The sequence below is a fragment of the Anomaloglossus baeobatrachus genome, chromosome 5 (genome assembly GCF_048569485.1).
Source record: "Anomaloglossus baeobatrachus isolate aAnoBae1 chromosome 5, aAnoBae1.hap1, whole genome shotgun sequence".
NCBI lineage: Eukaryota > Metazoa > Chordata > Amphibia > Anura > Aromobatidae > Anomaloglossus > Anomaloglossus baeobatrachus.
Window position 1 is genome coordinate 562,123,288 of NC_134357.1, and position 20,489 is coordinate 562,143,776.

At 43.4% G+C, this 20,489-nt stretch overlaps 1 protein-coding gene across 1 annotated transcript in view; it reads left to right on the plus strand.

Annotated features, from left to right (window-relative positions):
* Nucleotides 1-20,489, plus strand: part of LOC142313020 (uncharacterized) — a 43,072-nt gene that overhangs the window by 439 nt on the left and 22,144 nt on the right. Inside the window, exons 3-7 of the mRNA XM_075352006.1 lie at nucleotides 73-163; nucleotides 10,064-10,305; nucleotides 17,724-17,847; nucleotides 17,931-18,028; nucleotides 18,226-18,316. Coding sequence (XP_075208121.1) covers nucleotides 73-163; nucleotides 10,064-10,305; nucleotides 17,724-17,847; nucleotides 17,931-18,028; nucleotides 18,226-18,316 — 646 coding nt within the window. The remainder of the gene's footprint in view (nucleotides 1-72; nucleotides 164-10,063; nucleotides 10,306-17,723; nucleotides 17,848-17,930; nucleotides 18,029-18,225; nucleotides 18,317-20,489) is intronic.

Consider the following 20,489-nt stretch of genomic DNA (forward strand, 5'->3'; position numbering starts at 1 on the left):
GATGGCAGGATTAGAGCTGATCATAGATGGGACTTCTCCATCTGTCTGTGACTTTTACAATATTTGTTTCAGGGGGAAGATCTGACCTATATTAATACTACAGAGACATATGTGAGGGGTGATGAGCGGAGTAAAGAGGAGATTCCTACAGATAACCGCCCAGGTGAGTAGTGACCACTAAATGCAGAGAAGTCACAGATTCTTCTCAGTCACCGGCTGTGGCTGCTTTATCAGGGTCTTCTAAGAAGAAGGAACAAAACTTATTATCCTAAAAATAAGGTGTATGAGGTTTCCCGTACATCCTAGACACGGGGAATGTGCAGTTTATAGTGGAATGAACACGTCCCATATAAAATTATGCCTTTTGAGTTTCCATATCCTGATATGGAATTAACATGAAAAATGTAAAAACTATTGCAAAATGAACACATATTTCATAAAAATAAATGGACAGGTGCATCTCAATAAATTAGAATATCATCTAAAACTTAATTTATTCCAGTTGTTCAGTACAAAAACACACATATATTGAGTCATTACACACAGAGTGATCTACTTCACGTGTTTATGATATATTCTATAGAGTCATTACACACAGAGGGATTATTTCACATGTTTATTTCTGTTAATGTTGATGATTATGGCATACAACCAATAAAACCCCAAAAGTCATTATCTCATGAAATTAGAATAATTACCACAAACCATCTGCAAAGGCCTCCTAAGTGTTTAAAATGGTCCCTTAGTCTGGTTCAGTAGTCTAATCATTCATGGGGAAGACTGGAGAAGACAGATATCCAGAAGGCAGTCATTGACACACTCCAGAAGGAGGGTAAGCAGCAAAAGGTCATTGCTAAAGAATATGGCTGTTCAGAGTTTTGTATCCAAGCATAATAATGGAAAGTTAAGTGGAAGGAAAAAGTGTGGTAGAAAAAGGTGCACAAGCAACCAGGATAACCACAGCCTTGAAAGGATTGTTAAGAAAAGGCCATTCAAAAATTTGGTGGCGATACACAAGGAGTGGACTGCTGCTGGAGTCAGTGCTTCAAGAGCCACCACACACAGACGTATCTAGGACATGGACTACAACTGTCGCATTTCTTGTGTCAAAAGCAACTCATGACCAATAGACAACGCCAGAAGCGTCTTACCTGGTTCAAGGAGAAAAAGAACTGGACTGTTGCTGAGTGGTCCAAGGTGTTTTCAGATGAAAGTAAATTTTGCATTTCATTCGGAAATCAAAGTCCCAGAGTCTGGAGGAAGAGTGAAGCTATTTGAGGGTTAGTGTGAAGTTTCCAGAATCAGTGATGGTTTGAGGAGCCATGTCATCTGCTGGTGTAGCTCCACTGTGTCTTATCAAGACTAAAGTCAGCACAATCATCTACCAGGAAATTTTAGAGCATTTCATGCTTATCTCAGACCAACAAGCTTTTCGGAGATGGAAATGTCATTTTCAGCAGGACTTGGTACCTGTCCACACTGCCAAAAGTACCAATAACTGGTTTACTAACCACAGTATCACTGTGCTTGATTGGCCAGCAAACTGGCCTGACATAAACCCCATAGAGAATCTATGGGGTATTGTAAAAAAAAAAGATGAGGGACACCAGACCCAACAATGCAAACAAGCTGAAGGCTGCTATCAAAGCAACCTGGGCTTCCATAACACCTCAACAGTGCGACAGGCTGATCACCTCCATGCCACGCTGCATTGATGCAGTAATTCATGCAAAAGGAGCCCGACCAAGTACTGAAGCATTTACTGTACATGCTCTTCAGTAGGCACCAACATTTCATGAGTTTAACCCTTTCACGACCGGCCGATTTTTCGCTTTCCGTTTTTTTTTTTCGCCATTCTTTTTCTGAGAGACGTAACTTTTTTATTTTTCAGTCAATATGGTCATGTGAGGGCTCATTTTTTGCGGAACGAGCTGTACTTTTAAATGAAACCATCAGTTTTACCATATTGTGTACTAGAAAATGGCAAAAAAATTCCAAATGCTGAAAAATTGCAAAAAAAGTGCGATAGCACTATGGTTTTTGAGATATTTTATTCACTGTGTTCACTATATGGTAAAACTGATGTGTGGGTGTGATGCATCAGGTCAGTGCGAGTTCGTAGACACCAAACATGTATAGGTTTACTTTTATATAAGGGGTTAAAAAAAAATCGGAAGTTTGTCCGAAAAAAGTGGCGCACGTTTTACGCCATATTCCGTGACCTGTAGCGTTCTCATTTTTCGGGATCTTAGGCTCAATGACGGCTTATTTTTTGCGTCTCGAGCTGACGTTTTTAACGGTACCATTTTTGCGCAGATGCTACGTTTTGATCGCCTCTTATTGCATTTTGCGCAAAAGTTGTGGCGACAAAAAAACGTCGTTTTGGCGTTTGGAATTTTTTTGCCGCTACGCCGTTTACTGATCAGATTAATTGATTTTATATTTTGATAGATCGGGCGTTTCTGAACGCGGCGATACCAAATGTGTGTATATTTTTTATTTTTTTAACCCTTTAATTTTCAATGGGGCGAATGGGGGGTGATTTGAACTTTTAGGTTTTTTTGTTTTTTTTTAATTTTTTAAAACTTATTTTTTTACTTTTTTTTTTTATTTTACTAGTCCCCCTAGGGGGCTATTGCGATCAGCATTCCGATCGCTCTGCAGTATCTGCTGATCACAGCTGGAAGGCTGTAAACAGCAGATACGCTGTCTTTCTCTTTTGCTGTGCCCCGGGCACAGCGAAAGTGAAACCAATTCATGTGTAGTACAGGAGTCATCACATGACCCTGTACTACCATGACAACTATCGGGAGTCACGTGATCGCGTCACGTGACTTCCGGTTTCGGCGGTAAGTAAAACTTTACCGCGATTGCGCTTATAATGGCGCTGTCATGTATTGACAGCGCCATATAAGGGGTTAATCGGCACGAGCAGATAACGATTCTGCTCGTGCCTAGCAGGCACACATCTCAGCTGTGAAAATCAGCTGAGATGTGTGCCGATCGCGGCATGCTGCCGCCGGAGGACCGCGGGCAGTAAGATTATGTCATTTAGGACGTAATTTTACGGCCCGCGGTCGTTAAGGGGTTAAAATAATTTTTTCAGTTGGTGTTATAAAATATTCTAATTTTCTGAGATAATGACTTTTGGGTTTTCATTAGATGTAGAGAATCCGGCACACAAAATAAAGTTGATTCCAAAGATAATATTTCGTTTGAATATATTTTTTATTATTATTGTTCTTGTGGGGATATCAAAAAGACATGCGTGAACAAGTCCAACTTTTCGACCAAAACCTTTGGTCTGTTTCAAGGACTGTGAGACATAAAACAATATATCAAAAAACAGAAAATTACATAAAGTAAATAAAGTAAAACATACAGTCACAATAGGAACTGTTTTCATCTATAGAAACAAAAATTGAATCGCCCAATGGTGAAAGGAAAAACTGGGATTACAATAAGTTTCTCCACAAGAAGTCACAATATTTATGAAATTGAATGCAATATTTCATTTCAAAAGTATCATATTTATAATGAAAAGAAAAAAGGATGATATTAAGGAAGTTACTGAGTAAATAACACAAACCTCAAAGGGTTATGGTATGGTGTGTATCGCGTAGAATATTCACTCGCATAGATTTAATGCATATCACTCTTATATAGCCTATGACCAAAAGAGGGATAAATCAGGAATGGCATGAGTAGAGTAAAATACACAACTGGAGATAAAGTCATGTGAGTCATAGAAAGAAAAGGATAATGACACTGTAGGGGATAAGTGTAATTACCTTAATACCCTCACATAAATGATAGGATGACAATCGTCCTCTTATTTGACTTGTTAGGAAACTGTATAACCAATGACACGGATGTTATACATAAGATATATGTCTTTGCAAAGAGCATGAGTGGTAAATTGAATGTATTAATGTAGAAAATATGCGTATATATACGTAGATGGTCGTCTAACCATCCGAGATGGGAGAAAATAGTGTCTCCAACGTCTCTTATATAAAATGGGATTGTGAGCAAAAACAACACCTAGCATTGATTAAATCCATAGGTTTGAACACCTGTGACTCATGATCTAGAACATGTATAAAGGAGAAATACAGGGTGAATAGCTGTCACATTACCAATTAGCATATCAGTATGATGGAAATGTCTGTATAGATAACAAACAAAACAAAGTAAAAGGAGTCACCTGTAAAGGGGTTGTCTATGTCTGGCGCAAAGAAAGCCTGAGGCAGGTACAATAAGGCACCTGAGTATAGATGAGGTAAGATATTATGACACGAACCGGTCTATTTATTATGAACTAAAATGATATAGTGCTTACCCAGAGGGTGAGATTATTGGAAAAAGGTCCTGGGTATGATCATGTGGCCTGTGTACAGAAGGCGATAAAAGGGTTACGTGCCAAAGTTATATGTGAAGCCGATGAGGCCTAGCTAAGATCATACCTTGTGCCTGTTCCTTGTGGTCGCCGTGTCTAGAGGTGCCTGGAGGTGGCCGGTGACCTGCCACGTGTGGGTTATATGGGCTGTGAAATAGATGGAGCCGCCTTTTGTATTTTCTGTTTGTGAGCTGGAATGAGGCTTGGAACACATGACGCGTAGGCGCCTCCCGGGGTATCTGGAGGGCGCATGCGCGGAAGGCGGAACCAAGCGTCACAGTGAGGGGAGGTGATGACCAGTGGAGCACATATCGCGCCCGCAGCGGGCAACGCATGCGCAGCAGGCACTCCACATGGCGTGTGTAATGGGAAACATAAAGACAGAGCGGTGGATGGGATGTATCATGCGCAGGCGCAGCCCGACCTTCAGGCAGCGCGTGCGCAGAAGACAGCACAACCACGGCGTGTATAGTATGGGGTAGAAGTATGATAGGAAGATGGAATAAGTCTCACGCATGCATCGTCAAATAATTGGCGGCGCATGCGCAAAAGTGAACCATCTAAATGTACATAAAGAAACAGTATAGCCAGCGTGTACAGGTATAACCATCCAGTGAAACAGCAGGAACAGGGATGCCCGGGTGCTTGTGATTCGCAGCGAGATGAAGGTGAGGTCAGGTAGGATGGGCCTAAAAGGAGAGGGAAGGAAAGAACACAATTAGAAAAACGTAGATGATATACATGTATCCATGATATGCATTTGGCAATATATCAGCTTTACATTACATGAGTAATTCAGGTAATAAAATATTTACTGATCATGAGAAGCATCTGTTAAGGACGAAGTCATATATCTGTGAAAGAGAACAGATTAAATGAGGACAACAGTAATAGTGCGATATATCATAGATGGAAATCTCAATGAAAAGTCTCATATTCCCTATTAAGACCCCTGGGTTCGAGGGTCTGTAGGGTATGTATCCAATATGCTTCCCTTTGTTTGAGCCTTTGTATCCTATTACCCCCTCGTCTTAAGGGGGATACATGCTCTATGATTTGATATCGAAGCTGTGCTACAGAATGATGCATCCCATCCACCGCTCTGTCTTTATGTTTCCCATTACACACGCCATGTGGAGTGCCTGCTGCGCATGCGTTGCCCGCTGCGGGCGGCGCGTGCGAGATATGCGCTCCACTGGTCATCACCTCCCCTCACTGTGACGCTTGGTTCCGCCTTCCGCGCATGCGCCCTCCGGATACCCCGGGAGGCGCCTGCGCGTCATGCGTTCCAAGCCTCATTCCAGCCCACAAACAGGAAATACACAGGCGGCTCCATCTATTTCACAGCCCATATAACCCACACGTGGCAGGTCACCCGCCACCTCCAGGCACCTCTAGACACGGCGACCACAAGGAACAGGCACAAGGTATGATCTTAGCTAGGCCTCATCGGCTTCACATATAACTTTGGCACTTAACCCTTTTATCGCCTTCTGTACACAGGCCCCATGATCATACCCAGGACCTTTTTCCAATAATCTCACCCTATGGGTAAGCACTGTATCATTTTAGTTCATAATAAATAGACCGGTTCGTGTCATAATATCTTACCTCATCTATACTCAGGTGCCTTATTGTACCTGCCTCAGGCTTTCTTTGCGCCAGACATAGACAACCCCTTTACAGGTGACTCCTTTTACTTTGTTTTGTTTGTTATCTATACAGACATTTCCATCATACTGATATGCTAATTGGTAATGTGACAGCTATTCACCCTGTATTTCTCCTTTATAGATGTTCTAGATCATGAGTCACAGGTGTTCAAACCTATGGATTTAATCAATGCTAGGTGTTGTTTTTGCTCACAATCCCATTTTATATAAGAGACGTTGGAGACACTATTTTCTCCCATCTCGGATGGTTAGACGACCATCTACGTATATATACGCATATTTTCTACATTAATACATTCAATTTACCACTCATGCTCTTTGCAAAGACATATATCTTATGTATAACATCCGTGTCATTAGTTATACAGCTTCCTAACAAGTCAAATAAGAGGACGATTGTCATCCTATCATTTATGTGAGGGTATTAAGGTAATTACACTTATCCCCTACAGTGTCATTATCCTTTTCTTTTGATGACTCACATGACTTTATCTCCAGTTGTGTATTTTACTCTACTCATGCTATTCCTGATTTATCCCTCTTTTGGTCATAGGCTATATAAGAGTGATATGCATTAAATCTATGCGAGTGAATATTCTACGCGATACACACCATACCATAACCCTTTGAGGTTTGTGTTATTTACTCAGTAACTTCCTTAATATCATCCTTTTTTCTTTTCATTATAAATATGATGTACAAATACTTTTGAAATGAAATATTGCATTCAATTTCATAAATATTGTGACTTCTTGTGGAGAAACTTATTGTAATCCCAGTTTTTCCTTTCACCATTGGGTGATTCAATTTTTGTTCTTTCTATAGATGAAAACAGTTCCTATTGTGACTGTATGTTTTACTTTATTTACTTTATGTAATTTTCTGTTTTTTGATATATTGTTTTATGTCTCACAGTCCTTGAAACAGACCAAAGGTTTTGGTCGAAACGTTGGACTTGTTCACGCATGTCTTTTTGATATCCCCACAAGAACAATAATAATAAAAAAATATATTCAAACGAAATATTATCTTTGGAATCAACTTTATTTTGTGTGCCGGATTCTCTACATCTACTGGACTTATATTTTCTGAGCACCTGAATCTTTTCTTCCCCTCCCAGTGAGCCAGGCCTTTTCTATTATTTTGGGTTTTCATTGGCTGTAAGCCATAATCATTATTATTTATTATTATTATAGCGCCATTTATTCCATGGTGCTTTACATGTGAAATGGGTATACATTATAGGGACAAAGTACAATAATCATAAACAATACAAGGGACAGACAGGTACAGGAGGAGAGAGGACCCTGCCCGCGAGGGCTCACAGTCTACAAGGGAGGATACAGTAGGTGAGGGTACAGCTGGTCGTGTGGCGCTATATCAGACTGATGGTTACGGCAGGTTGTAGGCTTGTCGGAAAAGGTGGGTCTTCAGGGTCCTTTTGAAGCGTGTCAGGGTAGGCGAGAGTCTGATATGTTGTGGCAGAGCATTCCAGAGTATGGGGGAGGCATGGGAGAAATCTTGGATGCGATGGTGGGAAGAGGAGATGAGCGGGGAGTAGAGAAGGAGATCCTGTGAGGATCGACGGTTACGTGCAGGTACGTACAGGGAGACTAGGTCACAGATGTAAGGAGGAGACAGGTTGAGGATGGCTTTGTAGGTGATGGTTAGGGTTTTGAACTGGAGTCGTTGGGCAATGGGAAGCCAGTGAAGGGATTGGCAGAGAGGAGAGGTCAAAGAGTAGTGGAGGGACAGGTGGATTAGTCGGGCTGCATAGTTTAGAATAGATTGTAGGGGTGCTAGACTGTTAAAAGGGAGGCCACAGAGCAGGAGGAGGTTGGAGGTTGCAATAATCAAGGCGGGAGATAATATGGGCATGTACTATGGTTTTTGCAGCTTCTTCGGAAAGGAATGTACAGATCCGGGAAATATTTTTGAGTTGGAGGTGGCAGGAGGTGGAGAAGGGGTTGTATGTGTGGCTTGAAAGAGAGATCAGAGTCTAGAGTTACTTCCAGGCAGCGAGCACGTGGGACTGGGAAAGTGAGCAGCCATTGAAATTGATAAAATGCCAGGTTTTTACCATGTAAGAAATCCTACTAAGATGAGTAATTTCAGAACTTTTTCCACCTGTAATGTCGTCTATAATATCTAGAAATACTTGGAGAAACTAACTGAAGTCTGTTTGAATGGAAAAATAAAAAGCTAAAATAATGTGGTTGCATAAGTTTGCAAAACCATAAACTAATACTGTCTTGAAATAACCTTTGAATGTATGACAGCATTCAGTGTTTTTTGAGCCAGAGCCCATCTCACGGCAGATCTACAATTGGCGATCTTTGCCCACTCTTCCCTTCAGTAGCTCCACAGAACTCACCCTGGGTATTGAAGACCATTGAGACGCCAATCTTGCCACTGCAATAAGACAACCATGGGTAGGTAAGGCAAACAGGTGGGGAAAGACAACAAAAAGATCTTCAAGATTTCTTCAGCAGGAACTTCGCAGCTGCAACAGTAACAACTCCACATCTCTGCAGAGTCAAGCTCCTTCAAGATGAACAGCATAGGAATGAGCTATAGCCAGCATAGGGATGAGTGAGGAGCGGATATTTATAGCAGAATGGAGTGGCTGCAGCTGAGATTACAACTACCTTTTAAATACGTGTAGAATGGAATTGCACCTTAACCCCTTCAGTATCAGATGGCATTAAATACACTCCACCGCAAGGTAAACAATGAACAGGCACTAAAGGGGATATGCGATCAATAATATGCTGTGAACTTCTGATCCCCTCTTGAAATCATATCAGGCTGTGACACACGTAGGTATACGTTATGAGGTCAGAAGCTTCAACTTGTAAGAGACAACATTCATTTGTTTAAGAACCTTGAAAGGTCCAATGTAGCAGGGATCCAACTTGTAGGAAGACACTTTGAGATGGATATATCTTGATTAGAGCCATAGGTGGGTCCAGACATCTCATATCTGCATGCCTCTTCATGCTTTTGGGCAATTTCATCAGTGTGGCTCTGGTGTTTTCCCAGATTTTGGAGAAACTTTTAGCGAAGTTGGTGACCACAGGGATCTCCAAAGTAATGCCCACAGGGAAAGGGATGTTGGGCTGATGACCATACACAATGAAAAAGGGCCGATGCGTTGCTCAAATGGTTGTTGTACGACAACTTTGGCCAAGGCAAAAGCTTGACCAGTCCCTGTGGTGAGAAATGACAAAGTGGCGCAGGAAGTAGGTAAGGACTTTGTTGACACACTCCACTTGACCGTTGAATTAAGGTTGGTAGGCAGTAGTCCCAGTAGACATTCAGCAACTTGCAGGTAGCCCTCCAGAACCGGGAAGTAAACTGGATGCCCTCTGGGTGATACGCTGTAGAGCGGTAGACCACGCAGGCGGCAAATATGCTGAGTGAACTTCTCAACGAGTACTAGAGCAGATGGAAGACCAGACAAGGGACTAAAGTGGGCCATTTTAGAAAATTCATCCACCACCACCCAGATGATGGAGTAACCGGAGTATACCAGAAGGTCTGTGATGAAGTCCATTACAATATGCTGCCAGGGAGCGGGCAGCACAGGAAGTGGTAGTAACTGATCTGATGGAAGCCCAGCATGAGCAGCCAACTTAGACGAGTGACCCCACTATAGAGCTAGCTTCCTGTTAACCTCTGTGACAAAGGTCTTTCAAGAACGAAAACAAGATAAATTTACCAGTGCCACAGTAAGTATCCTAGAGGGATTAATGATATGTTGAGGCTCCTCTTAGTCAGTTGATAAAAAGGACCTGTACCATGCATCCGCTTTGATGTTCTTGTCCGCTGGCCAAAAATGGAGGACAAAGTTAAAACGGACAAAGAACAACGACCACCTAGCTTGGCATGGATTCAGCCTATGTTCTTATGGTTGGGGAATATATGTAAATATCGCCACTCTTCCAAAACTATCTTAATCGCCAACAACATTTGATCTCCAATCGAATAGTTGCGTTCTGGCGAAGAGAAGGCCTTGGAAAAGAAACAGCAGGTTACTATTTCCAGGTAGAGGATTTATGCATAAGGACTGCCCCTGCCACAGAGGAAGAAATATCCACATCCAAAAAGAACTGTTTTTTAGCCTTAGGACTATGCAACGCAGTATCTGATGAATATTCCTGCTTCAGGGAGATTAAGGCGATCTCAGCCTTTGGAGTCTACTCCTTCAGATTAGCACCCAAGCAGATCAAGGTAGAAATCATGGCCGTTAGAGATGAGAAATGTAATATAAAATTGACGGTGGTAGTTAGCGAAACCCAGAAACTGTTGGATAGACTTCACACCATTTGGACGAGGCCACTTAAGAATCACAGACGTCTTCTCAGGATCCATCCTCAACCCAGGTTCAGAGATTATGATACCCAGGAAAGGAAATATGCTAGAACACGCACTTCTCAAACTTAGCGTTTTCCCTAGTTTTCCCTAAGCCTCTGCAGGACCTGGTTGACTTTCCTCCTGTGTGTGGACAGATCAGGTGAGAACACCAAGATGTCATCAAGGCATACTACCACACGAGTAGATAAGATCACAGAAAATGTAATTTACAAATTCTTGGAAGACCGCAGGGATATTGCTGAGCCCAAACGGCATTACTCAATACTCACAATGACCGTTCCTGGTGTTAAAAGCGGTCTTCCATTTGTCCCCCTGGCATAAGCGGATCAGGTTATACACTTCTTGAAGATCGAGTTTAGTCAAGCTTATGGAGCCTCTGAGATGATCAAACAATTCTGGTATGAGGGACAGCTGATATTTATTCTAGATCATGATTTCATTGACATCCCTCTAGTCAATACAGGGCCAGAGAAAGCCATCCTATTTCTTTACAAAGAAGAAACCAGCTGCAGCTTGGGTGGAAGATTTCTGGATAAATCCCCCACTATATTTTCTTTGATGTACTCAGATATGGTTTGGGTTTCTGCCTGGGACAGAAGGTAGATATGACCTTGAGGAGAAGAGGAGTGGAACTGGGAAGTAGATCTATAAGACAATCACATGGTCTTCAGGAGGTAGAGTCTATGCTTCCTTCTTATCAAAGACATCCGTGTAAGACCAATAAGCAGGTGGCAAACTCAGTAGTTTGACGGAGTAGCCGGCGGTCGAGGAGGACGGTGGGAAAAAGACATTTCTCGTGGCAAGACTGGACCCCATGAAGCACTTCTTCTGACCTCCAATCCAAGATTGTCTCGTGCCATGGCAGACCCAGAAGTAAAGAATGGGACAGGAAGGGTAGCACATAGGTGATCTTTTCCAAATGCAACATTGAATGCACCTGAAGTTCCACCAGCTCAGTAATGAATTGATCATTCTCAGACAAGGCTTTCACATCAACAGATGACAACACCATGGGACTTTGGAGACATTTAATGGGAATCTGATACCAGTTCAACCCCGCCTGTTGCATGACGTTTCCTGCGGATTCGGAATCCAGATAAAACTCAGATAGGTGAGCCGGGTGTTACCACAGGAAATGGCCACTGACACAGGCAGAGAACAGATTCTCTTGCCCAGGGTAGCCTCTCCATCAGACCCTAGGCTTGGAAGGTTTCTCGATTTCTTTGAACAGGAGTGGATTAGATGTTCAGGACTGCCACAGTAGAAGCACTTTTCTTCGAGGCGATGGACCTCTTGGCGGTGTTTTAGCCAACTTCATTTGGTCTACTTGCATAGGTTCAGGAATAGCTATGGAAGATGAAGTCTAACAAGAAAGTAGCACATCTGCAGCACCACCCGGCAGCCAAGGGTCTCACTTACCGCAATCCTGACTGCTCCGCAGGACTTTCTGGCTGAAACTGGAGGTGCTCTGCTTGTCAAACTCAGGAATGGGTAAAGCAGTAATCCAGGAACACAATACAGCAGCGGCACACTTCAATCGTAAAAGTTTTCTTCTCTTATTGACCTAGGCGTGTGAAAACAGCAGCCACAGATGGTGCAAACAGGAGCACTGAGCAGGAGGACGGCAACTTTGTGCCGATCGGTGCTTCTATGGGTCCACCTCTAGGCTGACGTGCTCAATAGAATTCAATACCTGACAAAGGTGAGCACTTCACATGACTTCAATGTGATACAAATACTGACAACCATTAAAATAAATGAACAAACAAGTCTTCTATCGGAGGCAATTAATTGACATATGTAAATAGCCATGATAGTTTTTTCCTTTTTCTGCGGCCTGAATAAAATTGGCCAGAAATGATCTATCATTTAACCCTTAGGGGCCCTATGCATTTGAATTTATTATCCAGAATGCCTCTTTTTGTAAAAGTGCTTTGTGGCCATCTCCACATCTCGATAGAGGTTTCAATACTTCAAGACCAGCAAACCAAAACATTTTTGGGTCACCTGAGTGTTTTTCTCTTCCGAGATTTATTAATCTAGTTAAACTTTAAGGGCAGAGTCACTCGCACAAGTGCAATGTGAGAATCTCACATTGCACTCAGCCCTATTTAAAACAATGCTGCAGCTCAGATCTGTGAGTTTTTCCTCAGCCCTAACAGACTGAGGAAAAAAATCTCAGCATACTGCGATTGTCTGCGAGAGCCGTGTCATTCACACCCATACAAATCTATGGGTGCGAGAGAAACATCGGACTGCACTTGGATGTTATCCAAGTGCAGTGCGATATACGCACAGACTGGCAATGGAGGAGATGGGGAGATTAATCCCTCCCTCTCCACTGGAGCTGTCATTTGATCTCAGAAACAGACCACATTTGCTTGAAACTCGGCTCAGGCTCACACACGTAGCAGATCAGGAGCCGAAGGTCATTAGCATATCGCATCCGATGCTCTCACATCAGAAGCGATATGCAGGTGTGAATCTGCCCTTAGCTGTAGTCTCTGAATGTGTATGCTCTCTAAAACGTACAAACATGGAGCACATATCTGTCGTTCTTTAGTTTTAGCCAAAATGTCTTTCTGACTTAATAGATTACCGTATTTTTGATTTTATAAGACGCAATGGATGATTATAAGATGCACCCCAAATTTATAGAAAAAAATATGGGGTCCGTCTTATAATCTGGTGGTATCTTATGTCTTACCGGGGGGTGGACGTAGCGGTGATGGATTGAGGTCTCAGGAGGCTGGGGCGGTGTTGGAGTAGGGTGATGCTGCAGGCGGTGCTGTGGGTGTCCCGGATGCTTGCTGTGGGAGCTGTGAGGCAATTGTATCCAGAAACTGTTGGCGGTGCGGGCTTCAAAGAAATGACACCCAGAGTCGATGCGTGCGCAGATTGAGCTATTTGCTCAATGACGAGATCTCATCTGTGCACGCACCACTTCCGGGCACCATTTTCCGTAAATTCTCTGCTGGGAGATCAATGGACTGGTAGGTAGAGTGTGCACAGATGAGTTCTTGAGGCAAGAGTTCAATCTGCGCATGCGCCGAGTCCTGGCTCCATTATACTTGCAAAAGAGGCCAAGAGTAAAGTAAGAGGATTTGGGGTTAAGTCAAAAGCAAATGAAAAGTGAAGGAGACCATTGCAGTCCTGCAGAATCAAAAAGGTGAAACAGTCAACAAGGTGGAACAGCAGGTGGAACTACTAAATTTGTATTTCGTATCTGTCGTCTCCAAAAAACTAATGCAAGCATAAATGATAATCATTATAGAAATGATGGTCAGGAGGAGTTCAAGTTGACAGTAAGCAAAGCATTGGTATTAGAACACTTAGCCAAGTTAAAGGAAACAAAGTCCCCAGGTCCAGATAATTTACGCCCTAGAGTCTTGAGATAGCTAAGGAAGTAATAATACCACTGCCATAATTGTCAATAAGTCACGGGAAACAGGAGTGATCCCTCTAGATTGGAAAAGGCCAAATGTCGTTCCTATCTACAAAAAGGGGGAAAAGGAGGATCCAGGAAATTACAGGCCAGTAAGCCTGACCTCCATAACAGGAAAAATCTTTGAGCAACTTGTCAAACAACATTTACTTAGGTACCTGGATGGGAAGGAATTAATTACCCAGAGCCCCACGGCTTTAAGACCAATAAATCTTGTCAGACCAACCTGATTTCCTTCTATAACGGTCACTGAATGGTTGGACAAGGGGAATGCTGTGGATTTAGTATATCTTGACTTCAGTAAGGCATTTGATAAAGTATCACATAACATCCTCATTGAACAAATGATCAAGTATGGAATCGATAAAAAATCAGATGGATTCACAACTGGCTTAATCATCGGGTGCAAAGAGTAATACTAAATGGATACACATCAACCTGGAGGAAAGTCAAAAGCGGGGGCCGCAAGGCTCTGTCCTGGGCCCTGTGCAGTTTAACATCTTTATAAATGATCTGTGTGAGGGGAATCCGGAGATATGAGAGGTCGCAGACGGGCGCACAGGGGAACACCGGAGTGTGCTGCCCCCTAGCTCCCTCTAAAGGGGGGAGGTGTGAGGGGAATCCGGAGATATGACGATAAATTATGATGTTCAGTCATGTCAGTCAGCTCTCCTGAAGTCACCCCCCCTCCCTTCTCTGGTGTCAAATCCCAGTACACATCCAAAGGCAATCTCCTATGATATGGAGATTAGGTGTCTTGGCAGGCCTTTACAACAAAGGGAGAGGAAGACCCCCTGGGGGGTTGTGTCCATTCATCAAAGAGAGTGGACAGGGACTTGGCAAAACCAAAAGGAAGCTAGTCACAGCGGGAGAGCATACTGCTTGCTCCGTAATATACACAGTTATGATATTACCGTGCGTCTCAGCCATACACCCCCTACATCGTTAGAATCGGGACTTCAAGCCGAATCTCTGTATATCCTCGAAGTCTATGTGGCGCCCTGGGGTGGCGAGATATAGAGTACTGCTAGTAGGAGTCCGGTAAATGAGTCGTGCTTGGACTCAAAATGCAGAGGGGATCCGGCGGAGGCAGTGTGATGGCCGGGCATGGTAGAGCTCATGATCCAAAGCACACCACATCATGTGTAACACACGGCGGAGGCAGTGTGATGGCCAGGCATGGTAGAGCTCATGATCCACAGCACACCACATCATCTGTAACACATGGCGGAGGCAGTGTGATGGCTGGGCATGGTAGAGCTCATGATCCACAGCACACCACATCATGTGTAACACACGGCGGACGCAGTGTGATTTCCAGGCATGATACAGTTCATGATCCAAAGCACACCACATTATCTGTAACACACGGCGGAGGCAGTGTAATGGCCGGGCATGATACAGTTCATGATCCAAAGCATACCATATCATCTGTAACACACGGTGGGGGCAGTGTGATGGCCGGGCATGATACAGCTCATGATCCAAAGCACACCACATCATCTGTAACACACGGCGGAGGCAGTGTGATGGCCGGGCATGATACAGTTCATGATCCAAAGCACACCCCATCATCTGTAACACACGGCGGAGGCAGTGTGATGGCTGGGCATGATACAGCTCATGAGCCAAAGCATACTACATTATCTGTAACACACGGCGGAGGCAGTGTGATGGTCGATCATGATCAAAAGCGGAAGTGTGACAGCTGGGCATGCATGGCTGGCAACGGCACTGTTTCCCTAGTATTTATTGATGATGTGACACAGGGCAGAAGCAGATGTATGAATTCTGCGGTTTTCAGAGACACTGTGTGCTCAAATCCAGCCCAACTGATTTGTCGGTGATTCATAATACAGATGGACAATGACCGAAAACATAAAGCCAAAGCAACCCAGGAGTTTATTAAAGCAAAGAAGTGGAATATTCTGGAATGGCCGAGTAATCACCTGATGTAAACCCAATACAGACGCATTTCACTTTTTAAGATTAAACTTCAGGCCACAAACAAACAGCAACTGAAAACCGCTCCAGTAAAGGCCGGCAGAGCATTAACAAGGAGGAAAAACAGCGTCTGGTGATGGCCATGAGGTCAAGACTTCAGGCCGTCATTGCCAACAAAGGGTTTTCATCAAAGTATTAGAAATTTACATTTTACAGCTGCGGGGGCATACATTTTGCTGGGAGGGGCAGAAAGCTCTGGGGCATACATGTTGCTGGGGGGCTGGGCAGACATCTCTGGATGGGGGATACATGTTGCATGGGAGAGAGCAGACAGCTCTGCGGGCATACACATTTCTGGATGGCAGACAGCTCTGGTGGGCATATACATTGCTGGGAGCAGACAGCTCTGTGGGGCATACATGATGCTGGGGCAGACGGCTCTCGGGAGGCATACAAGTTGCTGTGGGGGCTGAACAGACACCTCTGAGGGATGCTGGCGCTGCGGCTCCTCTTCATCTATGACACAGGAGTGCATCACGTACTAAGTCCGCCCACAGGTGAACTTCAATGCACAGAGCATTCAGCAGTGATCGCACAAGTGCTGGTGGAGCTGTCACCCAGCAAAATGCGGCTGGCGACTCGAACACTGCGGTGCCCAGAAATTTGCCATGGGGCCGCAGAACTGATCACCGTTCTTTCCAATGGCGAGTGGGCCCCGTCTGTTCAGAGCCCCAGCACTTGCCAGTTACTGTCACCAGCCCAGGCGGAGAATCCCCATTACTGGGCTCAGGCTCCATACACATTAGATGCTGGGGGGAGAACAATCGGTCGCTCGGTGGTTTATCCCATATACAGGAACACTCGGCTGTCGGCTCCTGTGTTCTCTATTCTCTGCTGACAGAATCATCCGGCCGCTGTTTATTTTCTGGAAGTAAAAGATCTGACTGTGGAGAATCCGACAGTCTGGACCCTTCTCCCCGACATCCTCTGCTGTGGAGAGTGCACAGGGGGCGCAGCAGTACAATTATATAAGTGCAGATGTGTTGTTCTCGGGCTGATGTTCCTGTTTCCTTCAGTCTCTAATGACATCACTGCAGCTACGTCACTGGTCACAGCCGTGATGTCACTATGTATGACACGTGATCGCTGTGGCCCTTTATTGTCTGTAACTTTTGTGATGGTGACATCACTGTGACCTCAATCACTGAGGATCCGTCCTGACCGGATATTAACCTTATATTTCCCTCCACACACAATCTACACGATCTGTCTCCTCATTTGTTTCCCCTTATTATCTCCAGTAATTGCATTATTACAGCGGATTCTTTATGATGTTACATAATCATCTTCTCCCCATTCAGGTCCCTACAATATCGGATCCTCTCAGTGGAGATCTTCTATAGAAGAGAATTCTCCTGATTGCCCCGTGAAGGATGGATATGGACAGTGACAAGATGGCGGAGAGGATATTACACCTCACCCTAGAGATCCTCTTCCGGCTTACTGGAGAGGTGAGAGATTCTGATGACGTCATTCTTATCTATGGGAATAACAGATGGACAGAACTGGAGAGGTGAGGACTCTGGAAATGTCTGGAGTGAGATTTCTTACTGTGTCTCTCCATAACCAGGATTACACAGTAGTGAAGAAGACCTCTAGTGAGCGCTGTCAGGCCCCTGTGTCTGAGGGATGGGGAAGACCCCTGAGCCCAATCACGGGGCCTCACCCCCCGATACATGAGGACATCAATGACCAGAAGATCCTAGAACTCACCTACAAGATGATTGAGCTGCTGACTGGAGAGGTGACACTGCTGGGAATGCTGGGACATTATACAGTAACGCTATGAAGGGATCGGGGGTGACGGTATCATTGTATGTGTCAGGTTCCTATAAGGTGTCAGGACGTCACCGTCTATTTCTCCATGGAGGAGTGGGAGTATTTAGAAGGACACAAAGATCTGTACAAGGACGTCATGATGGAGGCTCCCCAGCCCCTCACATCACCAGGTAATAGACAGGACTAAATACACACGGCCTATAATTATCTGTATGTAAGGAATGAATTCAGTCCCTGTATGTGTCTCCTCCAGTTCTATCCAGTAAGAGGACAACACCAGAGAGATGTCCCCGTCCTCTTCTCCCACAGGACTGTAAACAAGAAGATCCCGATGTTCCTCAGGATCATCAGGTAGATGGAGAGAAGGGGCCATGAAATCTCCCTATGATGTGTAGACGGCTGTGAAGGTCTTGTGCTCAGTCTTGTTTTATCCTCCAGTATTATATGTGTTATACTTGTGTAATGAGAGCGGTGGAGATGGCAGGATTAGAGCTGATCATAGATGGGACTTCTCCATCTGTCTGTGACTTTTACAATATTTGTTTCAGGGGGAAGATCTGACCTATATTAATACTACAGAGACATATGTGAGGGGTGATGAGCGGAGTAAAGAGGAGATTCCTACAGATAACCGCCCAGGTGAGTAGTGACCACTAAATGCAGAGAAGTCACAGATTCTTCTCAGTCACCGGCTGTGGCTGCTTTATCAGGGTCTTCTAAGAAGAAGGAACAAAACTTATTATCCTAAAAATAAGGTGTATGAGGTTTCCCGTACATCCTAGACACGGGGAATGTGCAGTTTATAGTGGAATGAACACGTCCCATATAAAATTATGCCTTTTGAGTTTCCATATCCTGATATGGAATTAACATGAAAAATGTAAAAACTATTGCAAAATGAACACATATTTCATAAAAATAAATGGACAGGTGCATCTCAATAAATTAGAATATCATCTAAAACTTAATTTATTCCAGTTGTTCAGTACAAAAACACACATATATTGAGTCATTACACACAGAGTGATCTACTTCACGTGTTTATGATATATTCTATAGAGTCATTACACACAGAGGGATTATTTCACATGTTTATTTCTGTTAATGTTGATGATTATGGCTTACAACCAATAAAACCCCAAAAGTCATTATCTCATGAAATTAGAATAATTACCACAAACCATCTGCAAAGGCCTCCTAAGTGTTTAAAATGGTCCCTTAGTCTGGTTCAGTAGTCTAATCATTCATGGGGAAGACTGGAGAAGACAGATATCCAGAAGGCAGTCATTGACACACTCCAGAAGGAGGGTAAGCAGCAAAAGGTCATTGCTAAAGAATATGGCTGTTCAGAGTTTTGTATCCAAGCATAATAATGGAAAGTTAAGTGGAAGGAAAAAGTGTGGTAGAAAAAGGTGCACAAGCAACCAGGATAACCACAGCCTTGAAAGGATTGTTAAGAAAAGGCCATTCAAAAATTTGGTGGCGATACACAAGGAGTGGACTGGTGCTGGAGTCAGTGCTTCAAGAGCCACCACACACAGACGTATCTAGGACATGGACTACAACTGTCGCATTTCTTGTGTCAAAAGCAACTCATGACCAATAGACAACGCCAGAAGCGTCTTACCTGGTTCAAGGAGAAAAAGAACTGGACTGTTGCTGAGTGGTCCAAGGTGTTTTCAGATGAAAGTAAATTTTGCATTTCATTCGGAAATCAAAGTCCCAGAGTCTGGAGGAAGAGTGAAGCTATTTGAGGGTTAGTGTGAAGTTTCCAGAATCAGTGATGGTTTGAGGAGCCATGTCATCTGCTGGTGTAGCTCCACTGTGTCTTATCAAGACTAAAGTCAGCACAATCATCTACCAGGAAATTTTAGAGCATTTCATGCTTATCTCAGACCAACAAGCTTTTCGGAGATGGAAATGTCATTTTCAGCAGGACTTGGTACCTGTCCACACTGCCAAAAGTACCAATAACTGGTTTACTAACCACAGTATCACTGTGCTTGATTGGCCAGCAAACTGGCCTGACATAAACCCCATAGAGAATCTATGGGGTATTGTAAAAAAAAAAGATGAGGGACACCAGACCCAACAATGCAAACAAGCTGAAGGCTGCTATCAAAGCAACCTGGGCTTCCATAACACCTCAACAGTGCGACAGGCTGATCACCTCCATGCCACGCTGCATTGATGCAGTAATTCATGCAAAAGGAGCCCGACCAAGTACTGAAGCATTTACTGTACATGCTCTTCAGTAGGCACCAACATTTCATGAGTTTAAAATAATTTTTTCAGTTGGTGTTATAAAATATTCTAATTTTCTGAGATAATGACTTTTGGGTTTTCATTAGATGTAGAGAATCCGGCACACAAAATAAAGTTGAGTCCAAACATAATATTTCGTTTGAATATATTTTTTATTATTATTGTTCTTGTGGGGATATCAAAAAGACATGCGTGAACAAGTCCAACTTTTCGACCAAAACCTTTGGTCTGTTTCAAGGACTGTGAGACATAAAACAATATATCAAAAAACAGAAAATTACATAAAGTAAATAAAGTAAAACATACAGTCACAATAGGAACTGTTTTCATCTATAGAAACAAAAATTGAATCACCCAATGGTGAAAGGAAAAACTGGGATTACAATAAGTTTCTCCACAAGAAGTCACAATATTTATGAAATTGAATGCAATATTTCATTTCAAAAGTATTTGTACATCATATTTATAATGAAAAGAAAAAAGGATGATATTAAGGAAGTTACTGAGTAAATAACACAAACCTCAAAGGGTTATGGTATGGTGTGTA